Source organism: Pogona vitticeps, chromosome 6 (genome assembly GCF_051106095.1).
Source record: "Pogona vitticeps strain Pit_001003342236 chromosome 6, PviZW2.1, whole genome shotgun sequence".
In the NCBI taxonomy this organism is placed as follows: Eukaryota; Metazoa; Chordata; class Lepidosauria; order Squamata; family Agamidae; genus Pogona; species Pogona vitticeps.
Window position 1 is genome coordinate 50,098,066 of NC_135788.1, and position 17,816 is coordinate 50,115,881.

Here is a 17,816-nt window from a genome sequence, read left to right on the forward strand (position 1 = left end):
CCCTGTGGGGTGTCTCAGGGTTCCGTGATTCTCCAGAGCACAGAGTACTGTCCTCTGAAGATGCCGGCCACAGAGACTGGCGAAATGTTAGGAAGAACAACCTTCAGAACATGGCCAAAGAGCCTGAAAAAACCCACAACAACCATTCTCCATACTATTTCACATATATACGTGAAAAACCTGAAAGAGGCTGTCATGAATTTTGTGGTCTGGTACCACTAGTACAAATATGAATATCCCCAATTCCAGTCCCCAGTCGTTCTGGGGCTGCTCTGGTTATTTTTAATCACAGAAGGATTGTTCTGTTTTGTTTTGTTTTTACTCGCAGATTTGACTAGCTCATCCCAAAACCAGCAATCCAGACATGGGGACACTATTTGTTGCCAGATATACTGGGATACACTGGATTGTCCCAGCACTGCTTGTCTGCATTTGTCTACACTTTTGAAATTACTTCCTGAGGTTTTCCACCCAACACAGGGTCCCCTTTTCCCTCTCCCAGGGAGCCAGGCCTGACTTGTGCACATGAGCCTGCCACCCAGCTGATAGGCTGGCACATCAGCTGGGATGTTGGGCCTGGTCTTGAAGAGCTGGCCTGGTACCTCTGTAGGCACCAGCCTACAACATCTGGGCAGTGAGCAGCTGTGCAGAATCAACAGGCCTCACTATTGGAAGAGAGGCTGGGCCCACTGCCTCTGAGGGTGGTGGAGGAGGATGTGGCAGCAGATAGGGAGGCGATGGGAGTAATGTGAAAGTGGAAAGGTGGCAGAGGGGAGGAGCAGGTAGGTTCACACACACACACACACACACACACACACACACACACACACACACACACACACACATGAACTGGAAAAACAAACCTCAAACTTGTTCATTTTTCTTGCAGTTCACGGGGTGTGTGTGTGTGTTCATAGATAGCCACAAACCACAAACCAATCCAATTCACTATTTTTTTAAAAAATTCATGCCCATCTCTAGTTTCATATTCTAAGCTGCTTTGAAGGCCTTGGTAAGCCGGAAATAAGACTACAGATAGAATAAATGTAGGTATATGCTTTGTGAGGATTTAAAAAAGAATGTAGAATGCCTTTGAGAATGATATGACAAAGTTCATTTCTTTCTTCTCCACCTCAAGGACCCACTCTTTTGTCAGTACAAACTGATTTTTTCCACCCAATACTGAAGGAAATGGCTAAAGCAACCTCTATTGGCACTGCATTTCCAAGATATTTTTGTGTTTTAAAACAGCCTCATTTATCTGATAGGTATGAGGTGCAGGTTGCTTTTCCAGTAACTAGAATGGATAAAATCAGCAGCAATTCAAATTTTCTTCATCTAATAAAACCAAATAATTGTGATTTCAGATCTATGAGGTATTTTTCAATCTTTGGCCATGCTCACATTACATTTATGCCAAAGGTTGGAAAGGACTTTTGTTGGGGCTACAGTTCCCAGAATCCCCAAAATTGCATCAACATCTATGAGCTATAGCCCAAAAAAGTAATTTTAGCAAACTCTGCTCAGAAGCAATCTGTTTTTCCCTTGAACAGAATTCCCTAGCAATATAAAGACATGTCACCCAAATTCTCTACCATGGATAACAGTTTGAATTAAGAGATTGTTTAGTCTCATGCTTATACCAAGGTGGTGTCATACAAGGGCTTCAGTCCATCTAAAATCTGTTTAGAAGAACCCACATTTGACTTTTGTTTCATAGTGTTTTGCCCTCAAAGGCACGATGGGTTCAACAAGAATGGGTCTGAAAAGACCAAATGTTTGTTTTTATTTATCAAGATACGTTCTTTCTAGGCAAAAAATGCTTCCAAAAATGTTTAGAATGCACAGCATGATGCTACAAAGCCTCTCATTAGCTCTACAAATTAGCAGGTACATCATACCATAGCTTTTTGTTCACAAACCCATGCTTAGCATCTTAGCTCCCTCCCTTATCAACTGGCCTTTCAGATCACAGCTGCATCGCATTGTTTGCACCCTGCTTGAACTCAATGGGAACATAATTAATTTGAAAACAAAAAGAAAGTGGGCTGACTTAAAGGCATCTTTAGAACTCTGCACCTGTTTTTGTAGAAGTGCTGTCAAGACAAAAGCTGCTCCTAAATCATATGTATAGATCTCTTTAAGTTGTTGTCGTGTGTGTGTGTGTGTGTGTGTGTGTGTGTGTGTGTGTGTGTGTGTGTGTGTGTGTGTGTGTGTGTTGCCACCATTTTTCAACAATCCTTTTGAAAAATAATAGCAGTTGCAACAAAATGTACAATGAATCAAATTTTCAAGCATGCTATGTTTCAGCAAAGTTAGACTAGTAAAGCAAAGGTATGGCGTATATCGTTACAATGAAAAATAATAAACCAACAAAGACTGATTCCTTTGTATAAGAGTTTGTCCTTTTAAATGCCTTCAATAAATATATGACTTGCTTGCTGTCAATGTTGGCTGTTCACGGACAAAACCAATTTTGGAATGCTATCAGGTTTTAGCTGCACAAAAGCATGACTCCAAAGAAGTTCTAATGTGTGAAATATGCCCTATGTATGAGAGAAAATGCTGCATTTTATACATTCACGTTCAAAGCTGTAGTAAATTAGGCACAAAGTACAACTGACCTCCCCCATATGGTGTATGGGTGAGGGGAATGGTATTTTGTGTCTAATTTAGCACATATGTGAAATACTAAATATTTAACTTTGCAAAACAGTTCCATCTTCTATCCACTGAAAGATCATTTAAAAACTGCTTACTGTGAACTGTATTTGGCAGCCACCCATGATATAGTCCAAAAATGAGTGCATCTTGTGAATCTGGAAGGAAGGAAGCCAGATATTCCGATCAAAATGGCAATGTCTTAAATACTACTTAGCATAGTACAATAGGAAAGGTATCAGAAAGCAAGACTCAGAAGAAATAAAGAAAGGTGCTCCATCCTATCCAGCCCCACACTTGGGAAAAGATGAAAAGAGGAAAGGTGTAAGGAGAGGAGAACAGCATTCTTCTCCGTGTCATCACTGAGAAGAATGGACCTGATTTTGAAGTGAGTTGAAGACTAACGCAGTCATAAGAGCTGGTTTGTGTGAAGAATACATTATAGGAGGAAGAGATTAGGAGGTCCAAAGATGGCCTGTGAGGAAACCATGTTTCTTTGTGACAATAGAGCTAGGGCTGGCCTTACTGTCATGCAGTTGCCTCAAGCAGCAGATCTTGGGTGTTATGGAAGGGAAGCAAATGGTTAGTCACTGGTTTTGTTATTTTTGTGTTTTTACTCCCAGGGATAGGGAGAAGTGGGATTTTCTGTCTCATGTGCCAAAACAACTTGACTGGCTTCAGGTACTATGCCTATGAGTTAAGTAGGTCTGAGAGGGAAATTTCCTCTGCTCTGCCTCAAGCAGCAAGGTATCTTGGGATGACCCTAAATCCAGGGCATCTCAAGCTCAGACACTGCTATAATATAAGCCCTAGTACACTAGGACATGCTCATCCCCCCATTTGGACTTTCAGCAGTCACTTTCACACTACCTTCAGGACAGGGTTCCCATGATCTTGCCTAGGAAAATGTCAAATGTTATTTTGTGGCAGCAGCTTGCTCTGGGTCCATAGGGAGGATGAAAGCCAGTAAAGATGCAAGCAAATATTTATGTTTGAAAGCATCCTGGAAACAGAGTAAGTAGATCTAGAAGGGTCAACAACCACATTTTAGGACAGCATTGTGAAACACTGATCCACCTTGACGTAGCAACATGCGTTCTACTACTCTGGAGAGTTCATCACTGCAGTTAATTTCTCTGACGTGTTTAAATGTATGCAGGGGGTTTTCTATGCATGTGTCTATCTCTTTTTAACTTAGCAAAAATGAGTCCAATTCCTATTCCTCAATTTGAATTTTAATAGGACTTTTACAAAAAAGTACTTCCAATTTTAATTATTAGACTATTTAAGTGACGGTACCTTGCACAGATTAAGAATGACGATGCCAGAATTCTTGTAATTCTTCTTCTTTACTTTGTACTTGGGGTTTATGCACTCCCACTGTACCTGTGAAAACACAAGTCGGAGCATGAAAGCCATTTCATGTAAGAAAGTGAATAATTTATTTTGAGTTGCATAATGTGCGCTCTGCAGACAAAAACAAAAACCACACAAAATGCTCCAAAGTGAAGGATGTCTAAGCAGCAAATGATCAGAAGGGAACTGCCTCTAATCCAAGCCCTTGTTCAAACAGCCAGTGTCCTCTGTTCAAAGATGCAAAATGTAGCTCTCCAACTTGACAAATATATCTGAGGACACTGGTTCCATATGCCCTTTTGCAAAGATGTGAAGACAGCTGGAAGCCTCACTGGAGCAGAGGAAAGGTTCATCTACGGTGCCATTATGTCTCCAATGGCAGCCAACTTCTGGAAGTCTCATAAATGGGACAGTGGAGATGGCCAAGGTGGGGAAACAAAGTGGGAAGTGAGTAGATGCCTCTTACAGCTTTCATTAGGCTGAATGATGCCAGTGGGTATGGCCCTGCTTCTGATGTCATCTAGACTATGATTTACCTGACTCCTGAAAAGTATTGTCTGAAGCAGAAAAGGAAATCTCTGCTATATCAGTTATGAGCTAGTGGGGACTTTCCCCCCTCAATAGTGAGGAGGAAGAGTAACTTTGTGAAGAGGTGTATGTTCTCCATGAACTAGATATGGCTGGACAGATAAAGCCAAGGTGCTAGAGGCCCCCCAATAAACCATCCCACTCTTTCTTTTTAGTATCATGGTAATCAGAATTTAACTTCCATGGATTCAGAGAAATATCTGTTACTTAATGTCAAACACAGTTCCATGGGAAATAGTCTGACAAAGTCAATATTAGGGATGGATAAGAATTTGATTTTTTTGTTAGAATTTATCAATGTTCAATAAAAATAACTGCAGTGTTGCTGTGTGTCGATTCCCCAAGTGGAAATGCAGGGGGGTTTTTTTGGCAGACCCTCACATGTCTTCAGCATACAGTCTAGAAAAAGGCTATTAAATGGTATTGCACTGGCTCACAAGCAAGGCTGGACAACATGGAGCCACTTTTGCAGTTGGCCTCCTGCAAAACTGGCTCCAAATTGTCCAGCCTTGTTCGTGAGCCAGTGCAATATTATTTAATAGCTTTTTCTAGACTGTATTGCTGAAGACATGTGAGGGTCCACATCAATTCCCAAGCTTCCATAACAAGTAAAAGTTCCCTATATAGCCAAAACAAGACAACAAGGAGAAAGCGAGGCCCGCACTTGTCTACCTGAAATTTATTTCTCTTGTTTAAATCATGCGTTTATTTTTAAATTTAACTTTGTTGTAGTAAAACCTTTGTCTGTTGGTCCCCCTCCTGTAGTTGGGACATGGTACAGTTAACACAATGTTAAGCATCCCTTTTGATGTTTATGAAAACAAGGACGTAAGATAAAGGAATATTCATAATCTTTGAACACTCTCTATAACTTACTAGGAGATTCTGCCTTCCCAGTAACTCAGCTGTAAGTTCAATTTGCTATTGTCTGATTGCCTAATACCCACCCCAAAGGTGAAAATGTGCTCTCCAAGCAGAAGCTTCAACCCTGTCATCTTGGAATCTAGCAATGGGAACTGATAACCAGACAAATTTAACAAGAGAGATACTTTTGAGTCGTGTGCAGCACAGACAGCTGAACACTCTGCTCCAGAGCTCAATTATTCATCTTGTGAAATTATATTTTTTTTCCAGCTGAAGGAACAAGCAGACATGGCATCACATGTGCCTGGGAATTTGCCCAGCGATTCCTTCTTTCTTGCTCTCTTGAGTGCTCAACCTCCACACATCCAAACATTCTCACATTGAAATGAAGGCTTCCCACAATGTAGCTGAGTCGGGAAGAACTGAAAAAGATGTATTAGTCACGTAACTCATATCAGACCATATGTAGGACACAATGCAAGCTGTCCCTTTTCCCAAGACACCTGGCTTCAATACTGTGATTCAACACTGCAACTGTTGGCATTGGGTATTTCTGTTCTGCCAAAGAAGTTAAAAAGGAAATACCTGGCCGTAACCCTAAACTCTGTCCCTCATAAAAAAAGAATCACAATTAAAACCATGCCTCCAAGATGGGACAAAAAAAATATCCAGTATCATAAGTGATCAATCAGGTATAGTATGGACAGCAAATGCTCCATCCACATGAGCTCTAAGTTTATTATCTTTAGTTCTCCTGAAATCAATGGGACCTAAGTCAGTCATGAGTCTAATATGACCACTGATTTCCAGGGGACTAAACTCTGATTCACTTAGGCTGGGTCCAAACCCTTATGTATGAATTGTCAGATATCAGAAAGGGTTCATATGACAATGGTGTAACACACAAATTACAAACAAGCTAAGTTACATAACATCACCCCGTGGAAATCTCCATGGATACTGCAAATAAAAAAGGGGCTTGAATCATTCAATAAACTGCTTTTTTAAATACAGAAGCAGATTTTTCAGTTATATAAAATTCCCATTGCTATTTGCCCAGGTGCATTTTCATTTTAAGGCTATTTTAAAATCTCTCTTGTTCTGTGCAGCTGAGCAGAGGAGTTTCCTTGGCAGTCTTCACTGGCTTTATCAAACGTCATATCAAAATGTGAGTAACATGTGTACATAAAAATGTGCCATGTTTTGTCAAAACCTATAGAAAGAACCTACTAGTGCTGATGAAGCCAACATTGCTTGTAGTAGATACACTTGTGGCTTGATCGTGTGCTTCATTATTACTTTAGTTTACTTTACTTTAATTAGATTTATACCCTGCCCCTCTAGACCAGGTCTACTCGGTTTGTTATGTGCTGTAAAGTCAGAACTTACACATTCCCAGTGGAACTAATGAGTATATTTGCTCTACATCCTACAGATGTTCTCAGCTATCTAAGTCCAGCAGTGTGTGGCTGCTTTACAGTCACTTTCAACCCAGGTAAACTCTGAATGGTTCAGAAATTGTAAGTTGGTTAGAGTGGTTTGCACCACTTCAATAAAAGGGAAAACATTAGCAAGTAGGGTTGCTACTAGGTTCCAGGGCACCAGCTGATGTCTCAGAGGATGCATAGCGGTCTCTCCAAGTTTGGAGAAAAATTTCAGGTGGCCAGCACTGAAGGAGAGTTTTATTTGTGTATGTGAGTGGCATATGTCTCTACTACCCATTCTTAGCTGGCAACAGGACTCATTGGTTCAGTGTAACATTATATGTACAATGTATTTGCACCAGAAAACTTTCAGTGACAGGAAGGCACTCAAGGGAGAACCAGTGGGAGCAATGGCTCGTTTCCATTATGCCACCTGGAGCAACTCTTTGTTGCTATTGTTGTTGTTTTGATTTATGTACCACCCTGTAGTGCTAAAGCACTCTTTCTGTGGTTTACATTGTAATTATGCAAACAACACGTTGCTCCCCAGTGAGCTGGGTACATAGTTTACTGACTTTGGAAGGATGGAAGGCTAAGTCAACCTTGAGCCGACTACCTGAATGTGTCGGGACTGAACTTAGGTCATGAACACAGGCCTGACTGCAGTGCTGCAGTTTAACTACTGCACCACAGTGCTCTTCGCAAGGGAAGCCCTGGCTCCCACAAATTGTAGCAACCGTGTAGGCCTCTGAAAAACTCCCCGCCTCATGTGCACTGTAGGTAAGGCTGAGAGGGTAAGAGTGCTAGTAGGAATGGCAGCAACCACTGAAGCTGTCGGGTACAGTATGCTGTCTGCCCACCTGCCAAAATATGCACACACACACACCTCACCTATGGGTTGCTGTATCACTTGCTTAGCTGCTTCAAGGAGCATTCTGGATCCAAGTATCTGGATTCCACCACCACCACCACCCCGCCCATTTCCACAATCAGCCGGCCCAGGAGCTGTTCTACCCATTCCCAACCCTCACCGTTCCCTCATCACGGGAGTCTGCCCTGAGATCTTAGGTTTTAACCTTGAAATCTCATGGAGATAGGGCACTGCTGAGCTGGCAAACCAACTGCCTAGGCAGCAACCTTTGCTGACCACTGGTAGAATGAACTGATATTTTAACTTTTCTTTGGGCTGGCACACACTCTCGGTGCCTACCTGTCTTCCTTCCATCGCACCTAGCATTTCCTTGAAAGTTGAACTAAACTCTCCGATGAAGTCGTGCTTGCCATTGGAATCCCAGTCCCACACTATGCACTGAAAGACAAAAAGAGAGAGAAGAGTTGCCTCTTTTGAAAAAGTCCTCTAATGTCATTCAAAAACAAAACCATCCACAGCATCAAGCAACACAGAGAACTTTCAAAGGCTAATTTTATTTCCCTGCCACAGTCAGGGAGGGACATTAGACCGAGACATCACAAATAAGCAATGATCTGAATTTGAACTCCGGCCTCAAGGACCAACCACACAAACTCTGACCTAACAAAAGAGGGATGCTTTATCTATCCATCCATCCAGACTGTGGCCAAGAGCTTTGGAAAAGGCTCGCAAAACCCGAGCCCACCTAATACATGTGTACGAAGCAGGAGGTTAGGAGTTTCAGGGACAACAACAACAGAAAAAGGAGGGCTGTCCTTGACCTGCTTAGTCAGTAAGTGACAAACAAGCAGAGAAATGGAAGTCATGAAAAATGGAGTTCATTTTACATTCTGATTATCTTAAGCTCAAGATTATTTTAAGTTGTGCTCCAGGGCATGGGCAACATAAATTGACTGAGTAGGCTTTCTCTGTGTTGATTGCTTACAGCACTTAAGAAATGGAGAAAATGACGATTGTGGGCATGGACTAGAGAAATAAGTAAATTAGGTGTCTCCACTGTTCACCACTTATACATAGCAAATGCAGAAAATATAATTTCCCCATAAGATATATATGCTATCACTGTTCAGAAATGAAGAACACTAAATGTATCTATATCTGTTGTTCACATCAAAGATTGCAACTTTTTAAAAAAATCTATGGATTGCCTCTGATTAGGAACATGAGATAAATTTCATCCATGTGAAAGTGCTGAAAAGATTGTGAGCAGCAGCTTTCAGGAAAACTGAGTAAAACACATTGTCAAGTTCCATTCCATAAACAACAATGTCACACTAATACTTCAAAACTGGTAAACATGATCTAATGGTGCATAATAAGTGTAAGCAAGAGTCTTCTTGTAGCACAGACGAATTGTCCAATATTTAGGTGTCAAAAGCAATACACACCTTCTATTCACTATCACTTGAAAAACTGTGGTCTTGCAGCTAAACATCTCTTACAGCTGAGACAAGGCACAGATCCAGTCAATACTTCCTCTGCTGCAGTCTCCACAATAGCTACCACTTGACAATTCAAAGTACAATAAAGGTACAGAAGCATTTGTACCTACACTGAAGCTAGTTCAGTGGTTCCCAACCTTGGGTCTCCATATGTCCTTGGAGTACAACTCCCAGAAACTTGGGTAACCCAGGTGTTCTTGGATTGCAATTTCCAGAAGCCTTCATCACTATCTGTTCTGCCTGGGGTTTCTGGGAGTTGCAGGCCAAGAACACCTGGGTTGCCCAAGGTTGGGAGCCACTGCTCTAAAGCTTTATCTGTATTCCTTAGTATGCTGACTGGCCTTTCTCACATCATCTATAGCTGAAGACTTTCTCCTGTGGCAAATGGCAGCTGGCACATGGTCATGGTGGGGGAAAAAAGTAGCACACTGTGGAACCCTCACATTTTCTTTCTATGTGTGGTGAGAATGTATGTGCCTGTCTCTATTAATAAGCACTATTTAGGGGGTGGGGAGAACACTTCTGCAGAGAATATTCTTGTGTTTTTTCAGACACAAAAAGACAGTGAAGGGGAAAAAGAGAGAGAGAAAACATGCCTCTGGAGAGCTCTGTCATTTTTTACCACAGAAGTCTAGTGTTGACCTTTATATCTCAAAGGGATGAAAAATGATTGAATCAAGCACATGAAGTGCATTTCTCTTTATAAAATGCAGTTGTTTGGTGACAAGATCAACAGAAATTGGAGAGATATTTTCCTCCATGTCCACATTTTTATGTTTAGAGATGCTGAGTTAAAAAAAAGGGGGGGGGCTGCTGTAATATTCTCACAAACTGATATCAAGAGTGTTTCTTGATGTTGAGAGTTTAAAGTCGAACAGAAAATTAGAACAGGAAAAGACAGAAGATGGACTGGGAGAAGCCACTTAGTTCTCAGGGTCATTTAAAAACTCAAAATAGCTGCTTTTTTAAAAAAAGGTCTGAATATAAAAATTTTCACTATATCTACTCCCTTCCGTATCACCTCATGGTTGAAAACGCAGCTTGGAGGGGCAGATTTTTGAAATGAAAGAGCAGAGAGGGGAAAGGGAAGAGGGGAAACAGGGATCTTCCAGGAGGTGGAAAGATCCCTCCCCAATCAGTCACTGTTGATTGTAGTTCATTACAAGGAAACTGAGGCTTGTTTGTGCTTGTGTCCAGAGTGTACTGCAAAAAGCCACTGCTTCCCCGCAGGAAAAAAGGCACCTCCAGGCTGTTCTTATTGCAGCAAAGTGGAGAAAAATATTACTGGGACAAATGCAGGAAAGAAAATAAGGAACTAATAGAGCACTCCTCCTCCTTTAAAGGCAGGAAGAGTAGTGCAGAATTCTTTTAAAAATATGAAAGAAATCCAACTTTCTTGATGCAGCATGTTTTCCAGAGTTCATTTGGGGTGGGTGGGTGTAGTAGACATCAATACATACCATCCAACCCGAGGAAGTAACTAGGAAATGCTGAACTCTCTCCCCAGTAACAAACCAAATGAAAGTAAACTAACTCAATAATGAATTTTTTATTGAACCAAGAGCTGGTGAAATACGAATGGAGGGAAGTAAAATGGTTACATCAGCATCTAACAAGGTACAACTCATCAAACAAAGGCTCTGTCTGGGTAAGGACCCTGCCCTCCATTTCGAACATAAGCTATGCCAAAGGAAACACTAAGGAGCAACAACATTGAAGAAAGGAGAAAGACTGAGCAACAGACTACCTCATGTACCATAATCTATTACAGTACTACAAGAAATCATTCAGGAGAGTTGCAAAGTTGAGGACGACTTTCCACAGTGTCAAATCAATTATGGTAATCATTTCCAGTACATAGTTTTTAAAAGCAATATACATTTTCTATTCCTTTATCTTAAATGGAAAATTCAGTCACGGACATACAAAATTTTTGAAGTATTTTAAAATTTCCCTCCTCTATGACTGTTTCCTAACAATCTCCCCTTTTTTGCTTGCTGATCCTTCCACCAAGAGGGTGGTAATGGTGAAGTTAATGGCAGCATCTGGGTACAACCCAAAATGTCAGAGAAAATTAGGAAGCACTAAACACCATGTTTGATCTCTAGTAAATATCTCTCCAGCCCTGATCTGAACTGGTATTTTCAAAGATCTCTCCAATCAGCTTGTATAGAGATGATCCCATACTCACTGGGTTCAAACTTTACAGCACCATATTTCCTCTTCAATTTTTGAGAAACGGTCACTCCTTCAACCCACCCTTTGCCATCATTCAACCCCTTTTTAACAACAGCAACAAGAACATTATTTTATTACTTTAAAATTAAATGTGAAACCCTGTAAATATATTTTAAATAAACCTGGTTTAAAATAAACCTTCTAAAACTGATAATAATATACGTATTTTCAATTTTTAAAATTCAGTCTCATGTCTCCACTTGATATATACCGAGCACGCTCCCAGTTTAGGAGCCAATGCCATGTCATAATGTAGGCAATAGCATGTCTTAATTATCTTCGACGTTTCCTTTGGCAAAAAGATTTTATATCCTACTCTCAGATCTTAGCATAGTCTTTTATTTAAAACTGTTGTAGAATGAAAGTCTCCCCTTTTGGCAGAAGCAGTAAAGGGAAGTTGAACTGAGAAGGATGAACACTTAAAAACATTTAAATAGGTTATTTATGGCCATATTTTAAATTATTTGCAATCAAGACTGGATAGTATGAGAAGCATTCTCTACTGGCACTCAGGGAAGTATTTGGATGGATGAGACCTATGTCAGTTTTAAGAGGCCACGTAACATTACTCCTTTCCAAAAGAATTTATAATTCTAATATATATACAAATCTTGAAATGTAGTATTTCTTTGTGTTAAGGATTCCCTTGTGATCTGAGACCCTAAACTCTAGCTTGCATAGCTTGCGCATACATCCAGAACTGTTAGCATTTTTGCTTCTCTGTTTTGTGTCACCAGAACAAGGCGAGGAGCCAAAAAGGGCAGGCCCTCATGCATAGTCTCATAATTGCCATAGTAACATCAGCTCTCCAGACAGTGAGATAGGCCTGACATGGGATAGATGAGGACTTCAGAAGCTCCCACACCAGTAGTGCAATGTAAGGAGAACCTGTTACATGGGAGTCAGTTTAATGTAAGTTAAGGAAAGCTACTTCTGAATAAACCTCTTTTCCCAACAAGAGCAACCAGCAAATCAAAACATTCTCACCTCTTGTCTGCTTATTCTCATAATATACATCAGTAGGAATGTAGGAATCTCCTTATATGAAGTTACACCATTAACCTCTCCAGCATAGTATTACCTACCACAGCCCTGAGGAAGGGGGCACCTGCTGAAATGCTGAATGAGACACTTTCCATCCTGTTCCCGAAGTCATTTCTCCCCCCCCCCCCCCCGCACACACACCATAAATCAAGTAGTTCAGTGTTGTGAGGTGTTCTCTTGGAAAACCGAAAGCCGAGTCTCTACTACATAGTCAGAGTCCATTTTGGGATCGTCATCTGTACTCTACAGGGACTACTTTGGTATTATCATCTGCATATCATTTGTCTTCTCCACCTTCCTCTCCACACAGAATTAGAAAGATCAAAACTCAAAGTCTTTATCCACATATCTCTTGTTCCTTCACAAACTCTGTACCCAGAAAAGTTATCATTTGCAGTATATACTCACTCCTGTGTCTCCCTGCTTCCACTTAAAAAACAAACATGCCCAATTATTGGGTTGCTAATTAAAGAAAAAGAACAAAGCATCATGATTGCAGTAATGATCCATTCATTATCTGTAGTTCATTATAATGTCAGAACTTTGTTCAGAAAAAGAAAGGCCTGTTTTGGATTATTTGAGGTTTGAATTTTAATTTAATCATTAGAAGTCAAATTATATTTAACAAGGTCGAGGTTAGCATAGATAAAACTGGTTTGTTTATTTAGTTTCTGAGGTCTTCTAACTTTAGCCCTAGGGAAAGCAAGTAGTACTACTGAGTTAATAGACAAAAGAAATCATTATTATCTCAATGTTGTTTGTACAACTCTCATTAGGGTGAGGGTAAGGGTGCTTGTAACATGGCCTACAATAATAATCCTATTATGCAAGAGAGTTGACATTTGGCCATCCCAAATCAGTATGACATATACAATTCACTTCTAAGGAACTGCATCTAGAACTAAAACAAATTCCAGTTGTTAAACAATGTTCTGTTGAAAACTCATTACCTGCTTTTTATTAGAAATAATCCCAAATTGTAGTAACATGCTAAAGACAAAGCAATAAAAACAGACTTGGGGAGATCCTACAAACAATTAAGAGTACAGCAGCACAAATTCAAGCATAAGCCTCTGTGAATTTTGTGCATTAGTTTAAAGCCATATGTACCTATGTATGTATGTACAGTCTATCACAGAAGTGAGGACACCCCCTCACATTTCATAAATATTTTGGCATATATTTCCATGTGACAACACTGAAGAAATGATACTTGGCTACAATGTAAAGCAGTGAGTATACATCTTGTATAACAGTGTAAATGTGCTGTCCCCTCAAAATAATGCAACACACAGCCATTAATGTCTAAACTGCTGGCAACAAAAGTGAATACACCCCTAAGTGACAATGTCCAAATGGGCCCAAGTAACTGTTTTCCATGGTTGACCAAAGAAGTTGAGTGGCCATGCTCAGCATCATATCCAGAGGTTGGCTTTGGGAAATAGACATATGAGTGCTGCCAGCATTGCTGCAGAGGTTGAAGGAGTGGAGGAGTGGGGTTCAGCCTGTCAGTGCTCAGACCATACACAGCACCTGCATCAAATTGGTCTCCAGGGCTGTCGTTCCAGAAGAAAGCCTCTTCTAAAGATGATGCACATGAAAGCCCATATACGGTTTGTTGCAGACAAGCAGACTAAGGACATGGATTTCTGAAATCATGTCCTGTGGTCTGATGGGACCAAGATAAACTTATTTGGTTCAGATGGTGTCAAGCGTGTGTGGCGGCAACCAGATGAGGAATACAAAGTATGTCATGCCTACAGTCAAGCATGGTGATGGTAGTGTCATGGTCTGGGGCTGCATGAGTGCTGCCGGCACTGGGGAACTACAGTTCATTGAGGGAACCATGAATGGCAACATGTACTGTGACCTACTGAAGCAGAGCATGATCCCCTCCGTTCAGAGACTGGGCCACAGGGCAATATTCCAACATGGTAACAACTCCAAACACACCTCCAAAATGACCACTGCCTTGCTAAAGAAGCTGAGGGTAAAGGTGATGGACTGGCCAAGCATCTCTCCAGATCTAAACCCTATTGAGCATCTGTGGGGTATCCTGAAATGAAAGGTGGAGGTGCGCAAGGTCTCTAACATCCACTAGCTATGGGATGTCGTCATAGAGGAGTGGAAGTTCCAGTGGCAACCTGTGAAGCTCTGGTGAACTCTATGCCCAAGAGGGTTAAGGCAGTGCTAAAAAATAATGGTGGCCACTTTGTACCCAGTTTGGACCTTGTCACTTAGAGGTGTACTCACTTTTGTTGCCAGCAGTTTAGACATTAATGGCTGTGTGTTGCGTTATTTTGAAGGGACAGCACATTTGCACTGTTATACAAGCTGTATACTCACTGCTTTACATTGTAGCCAAGTGTCATTTCTTCAGTGTTGTCACTTGGAAAGATATACTAAAATATTTATGAAAAGTGAGGGGGTGTACTCACTTCTGTGATGTACTGTATGTATGTATATATATATATATGTCTTTCTGTCTGTGTGTATGATTTTGACATATAGGGCTAGAACACTCCTTGGGTGGTATATAACATAATTTTGCAAAGAACACTTTACCTCTCAGCAAGCTACATACTCATTTTACCAACCTCATAAAGATGGAAAGCTGAGTCAACCTTGAGCCGGCTACCTGGACTCGTCAGGATTAAATTCAGGTAGTGAGCTGAGGATACACTAGTATCCTAATTTTTTATGAACATCAGACTAAGACCAGTTTGCATTTCCTCCCTCTCTCTGAATTTGTTTGCTGTTTGTTTGATTTATTTGATTGACTGATTGATAGATATATTGCCCCATTAGTGCAAGCATTTCTCTGGGCTGTTTACATGTTTAAACTTTAAAAACCCGGCAACAATATGGTGCTTTTAAAAATCACACAAAAAAGAGAGAGAGAACTAGAAAAGGGAAAAAAATAAAATATTAATAGCATCCTGGAGGCTTAGTTGTTGAAGGCAGCTTTGAATAGTTCTGTTTTCAACAATTTCCTGAATCTAAGGAGGGAAGGAACCTGTCATATCTCCATTGATAACCTATTCCAGAGACTAGAGACCACCTCCACCATGAACAACTGATTTTTTGTCTTCATGTTTCTGGCTTCTCTCAGACGTGGCCACTTTTAGCAACATGCATTGAGAGGAATAGGTGAAATGGGTTGCTGATTTCTGTGAATGACTTTCCAACTAATATCAATTTCCTAAACTTTGGGCTTTCTAGGTCATAATCAGCACCTTGAATTGAGTACAGAAACTGAAAGGGAGCCAATGAAGGTGTGCCAGGACTGTGAATATATGATCAAATTTCCTAATCACAGAAATCAGTCTGGTTGCTGCATTTTGGACCTGCCGAAGTTTTCATACTATTTTCAAGGACAGTCCCATGTAGAAAGCATTGCAGTCGTCTGTTTTTGAGATTACCAGTGCATGAACTACTAGGCACTGGTTATTCAAGTCGGGGCACAACTGTGCAATCAACCGGAGTTGATAAAAGGCACTCCTGGCTATGGATGATATTTGAGATTCCATAAAAAGTGCTGGCTCCAGGAGTACTCCAAGCTGGGGATCCAATTATCAGGGGGTGTGTAACCCCATCCAGGCCAGGTACGTTTCTCTCTAACCAGTTCGACAATTCTCCTAACAGTAGAATCTCTGTCTTATCTGGATTCAGTTTCAATTTATTGGCCCTCATCCAGTCCGTTATCGATACTAGACATCATTCAAGGACTGTACAGTATCATCCGCAAATGAAGTGAAGAAGAGATAGAGCTGTGTGTCCTCAGCACACCCCAAATCTCCATATGAGTTTTCCCAGCAGCTTCATGTAGATGTTAAAAAGTTTTGGGGAGATGGGCAACCTCTGTGTGTCCGAAAGAAGTCCCAAGGGGTGAAGTCGGCATCTCCGAGTTGTACCATTTGTGACGAGCCATCAAGGAAGGACTGGAACTAGTGGAGAACGGAGCCCCCAATCCCTAAACTCGACTGCCTTCCCAGAAGGATACCATGGTTGACCTATTAAAGGCCTCAGAAAGACCCAGGAGGACCAACAGAGTTACACTCCCCAGTCTGCATTCCTTGGGAGATTGTTGTGCAGGGTGACAAATGCTGTTTCAGTATGATGCCATGGCCTAAACCCTAACTGAAATGGATCCAGACTATCAATTTCTTCCAAGAATGCCTGCAACTGATTAGCCACAGCCCTCTTGATTAATCTGCCCCAAAATGAGAGCTTTGAGATGAGTGTGTAGTTGTTAAAATTATCCATTATGAAATTTTCTTAAGAATGAGCTTTATTATAGTTTCCTTTAAACAGGAAGACACATGTCTGTTTCATTCCCACATTTAATGTTTATTTAGTTCTTTACATCTTTCTTTCATTTCCATCACTAACTCAAGGAAGCCTATGTAGAATTTCCATCCATCCATCCATCCATCCATCCATCCATCCATCCATCCATCCATCCATCCATCCATCCATCCATCCATCCATCCATCCATCCATCCATCCATCCATCCATCCATCCATCCATCCATCCATCCATCCATCCATCCGAAATATTTCTGTACTGCTTCTCATTTGCACAAATTGACTGAATGATATCTCAATTGATGGAAACTAGGACCTTTTAAGGAACAGAGAAGCACCACCAAGGTGTCACTTCCAGTGGTCTGTGAGTACCAGATAAAACACAGTTCTAATCACAGTGAATGATAATCTAGCCCTGTGAATCAAAGATTTGCTGTACAACTTTCTGCAAAATAAGCCACTGTTTTTACAACATAACAAATGCAACGTATGTATGATCGATACTTTTGCAAAAACTGCTCTGAGATTCTCTTGCTCAACTGCTAAGGCTGCCAAACTATCTTGCCAATTTTCAAAAATAATTATTCCTTTTTTAAAATCCCTCCTTTCATTCCTATTTCTTCTGCAAAGACAACTTATGGTTCATCTCTGACAACTATGACAGTGAATCACTTTTAAATATCTCCTATCATCCCTTCTCATCAACTAGCTATTTCGTGACCCTGCACTGAGGAGTCAGTCAATATTCCCCTAGTTCAGGTTAGTGACCTCAGCATAGGATGGACAACTAGACACACTTAGAAAGAAAATATTCATCATCAAAAAAAGAGAGAAGGTACTATTTTGCAAACAACTGTTCCTGCACATTTATATTTGCAAAATTAGAAATCATTTTTTCAAAGCTTAAACAGAATTATAATGAATCAAAATCAAGTAGAGAAGACAGTAATCAGGCACTAA

General features: G+C 40.7%; 1 protein-coding gene across 3 annotated transcripts in view; it reads right to left on the bottom strand.

Annotated features, from left to right (window-relative positions):
* The window catches only part of CPNE4 (copine 4), a 262,001-nt gene that overhangs the window by 50,834 nt on the left and 193,351 nt on the right, over positions 1 to 17,816 (bottom strand). Inside the window, exons 8-10 of one of the 3 annotated variants that reach the window (XM_020806875.3) lie at positions 8,104 to 8,202; positions 3,961 to 4,047; positions 2,760 to 2,819 (exon numbers count right to left, since the gene is read on the bottom strand). In XM_020806875.3, coding sequence (XP_020662534.1) covers positions 2,760 to 2,819; positions 3,961 to 4,047; positions 8,104 to 8,202 — 246 coding nt within the window. The remainder of the gene's footprint in view (positions 1 to 2,759; positions 2,820 to 3,960; positions 4,048 to 8,103; positions 8,203 to 17,816) is intronic. The other 2 variants (XM_078377351.1, XM_078377352.1) reach the window with 2 other exon arrangements.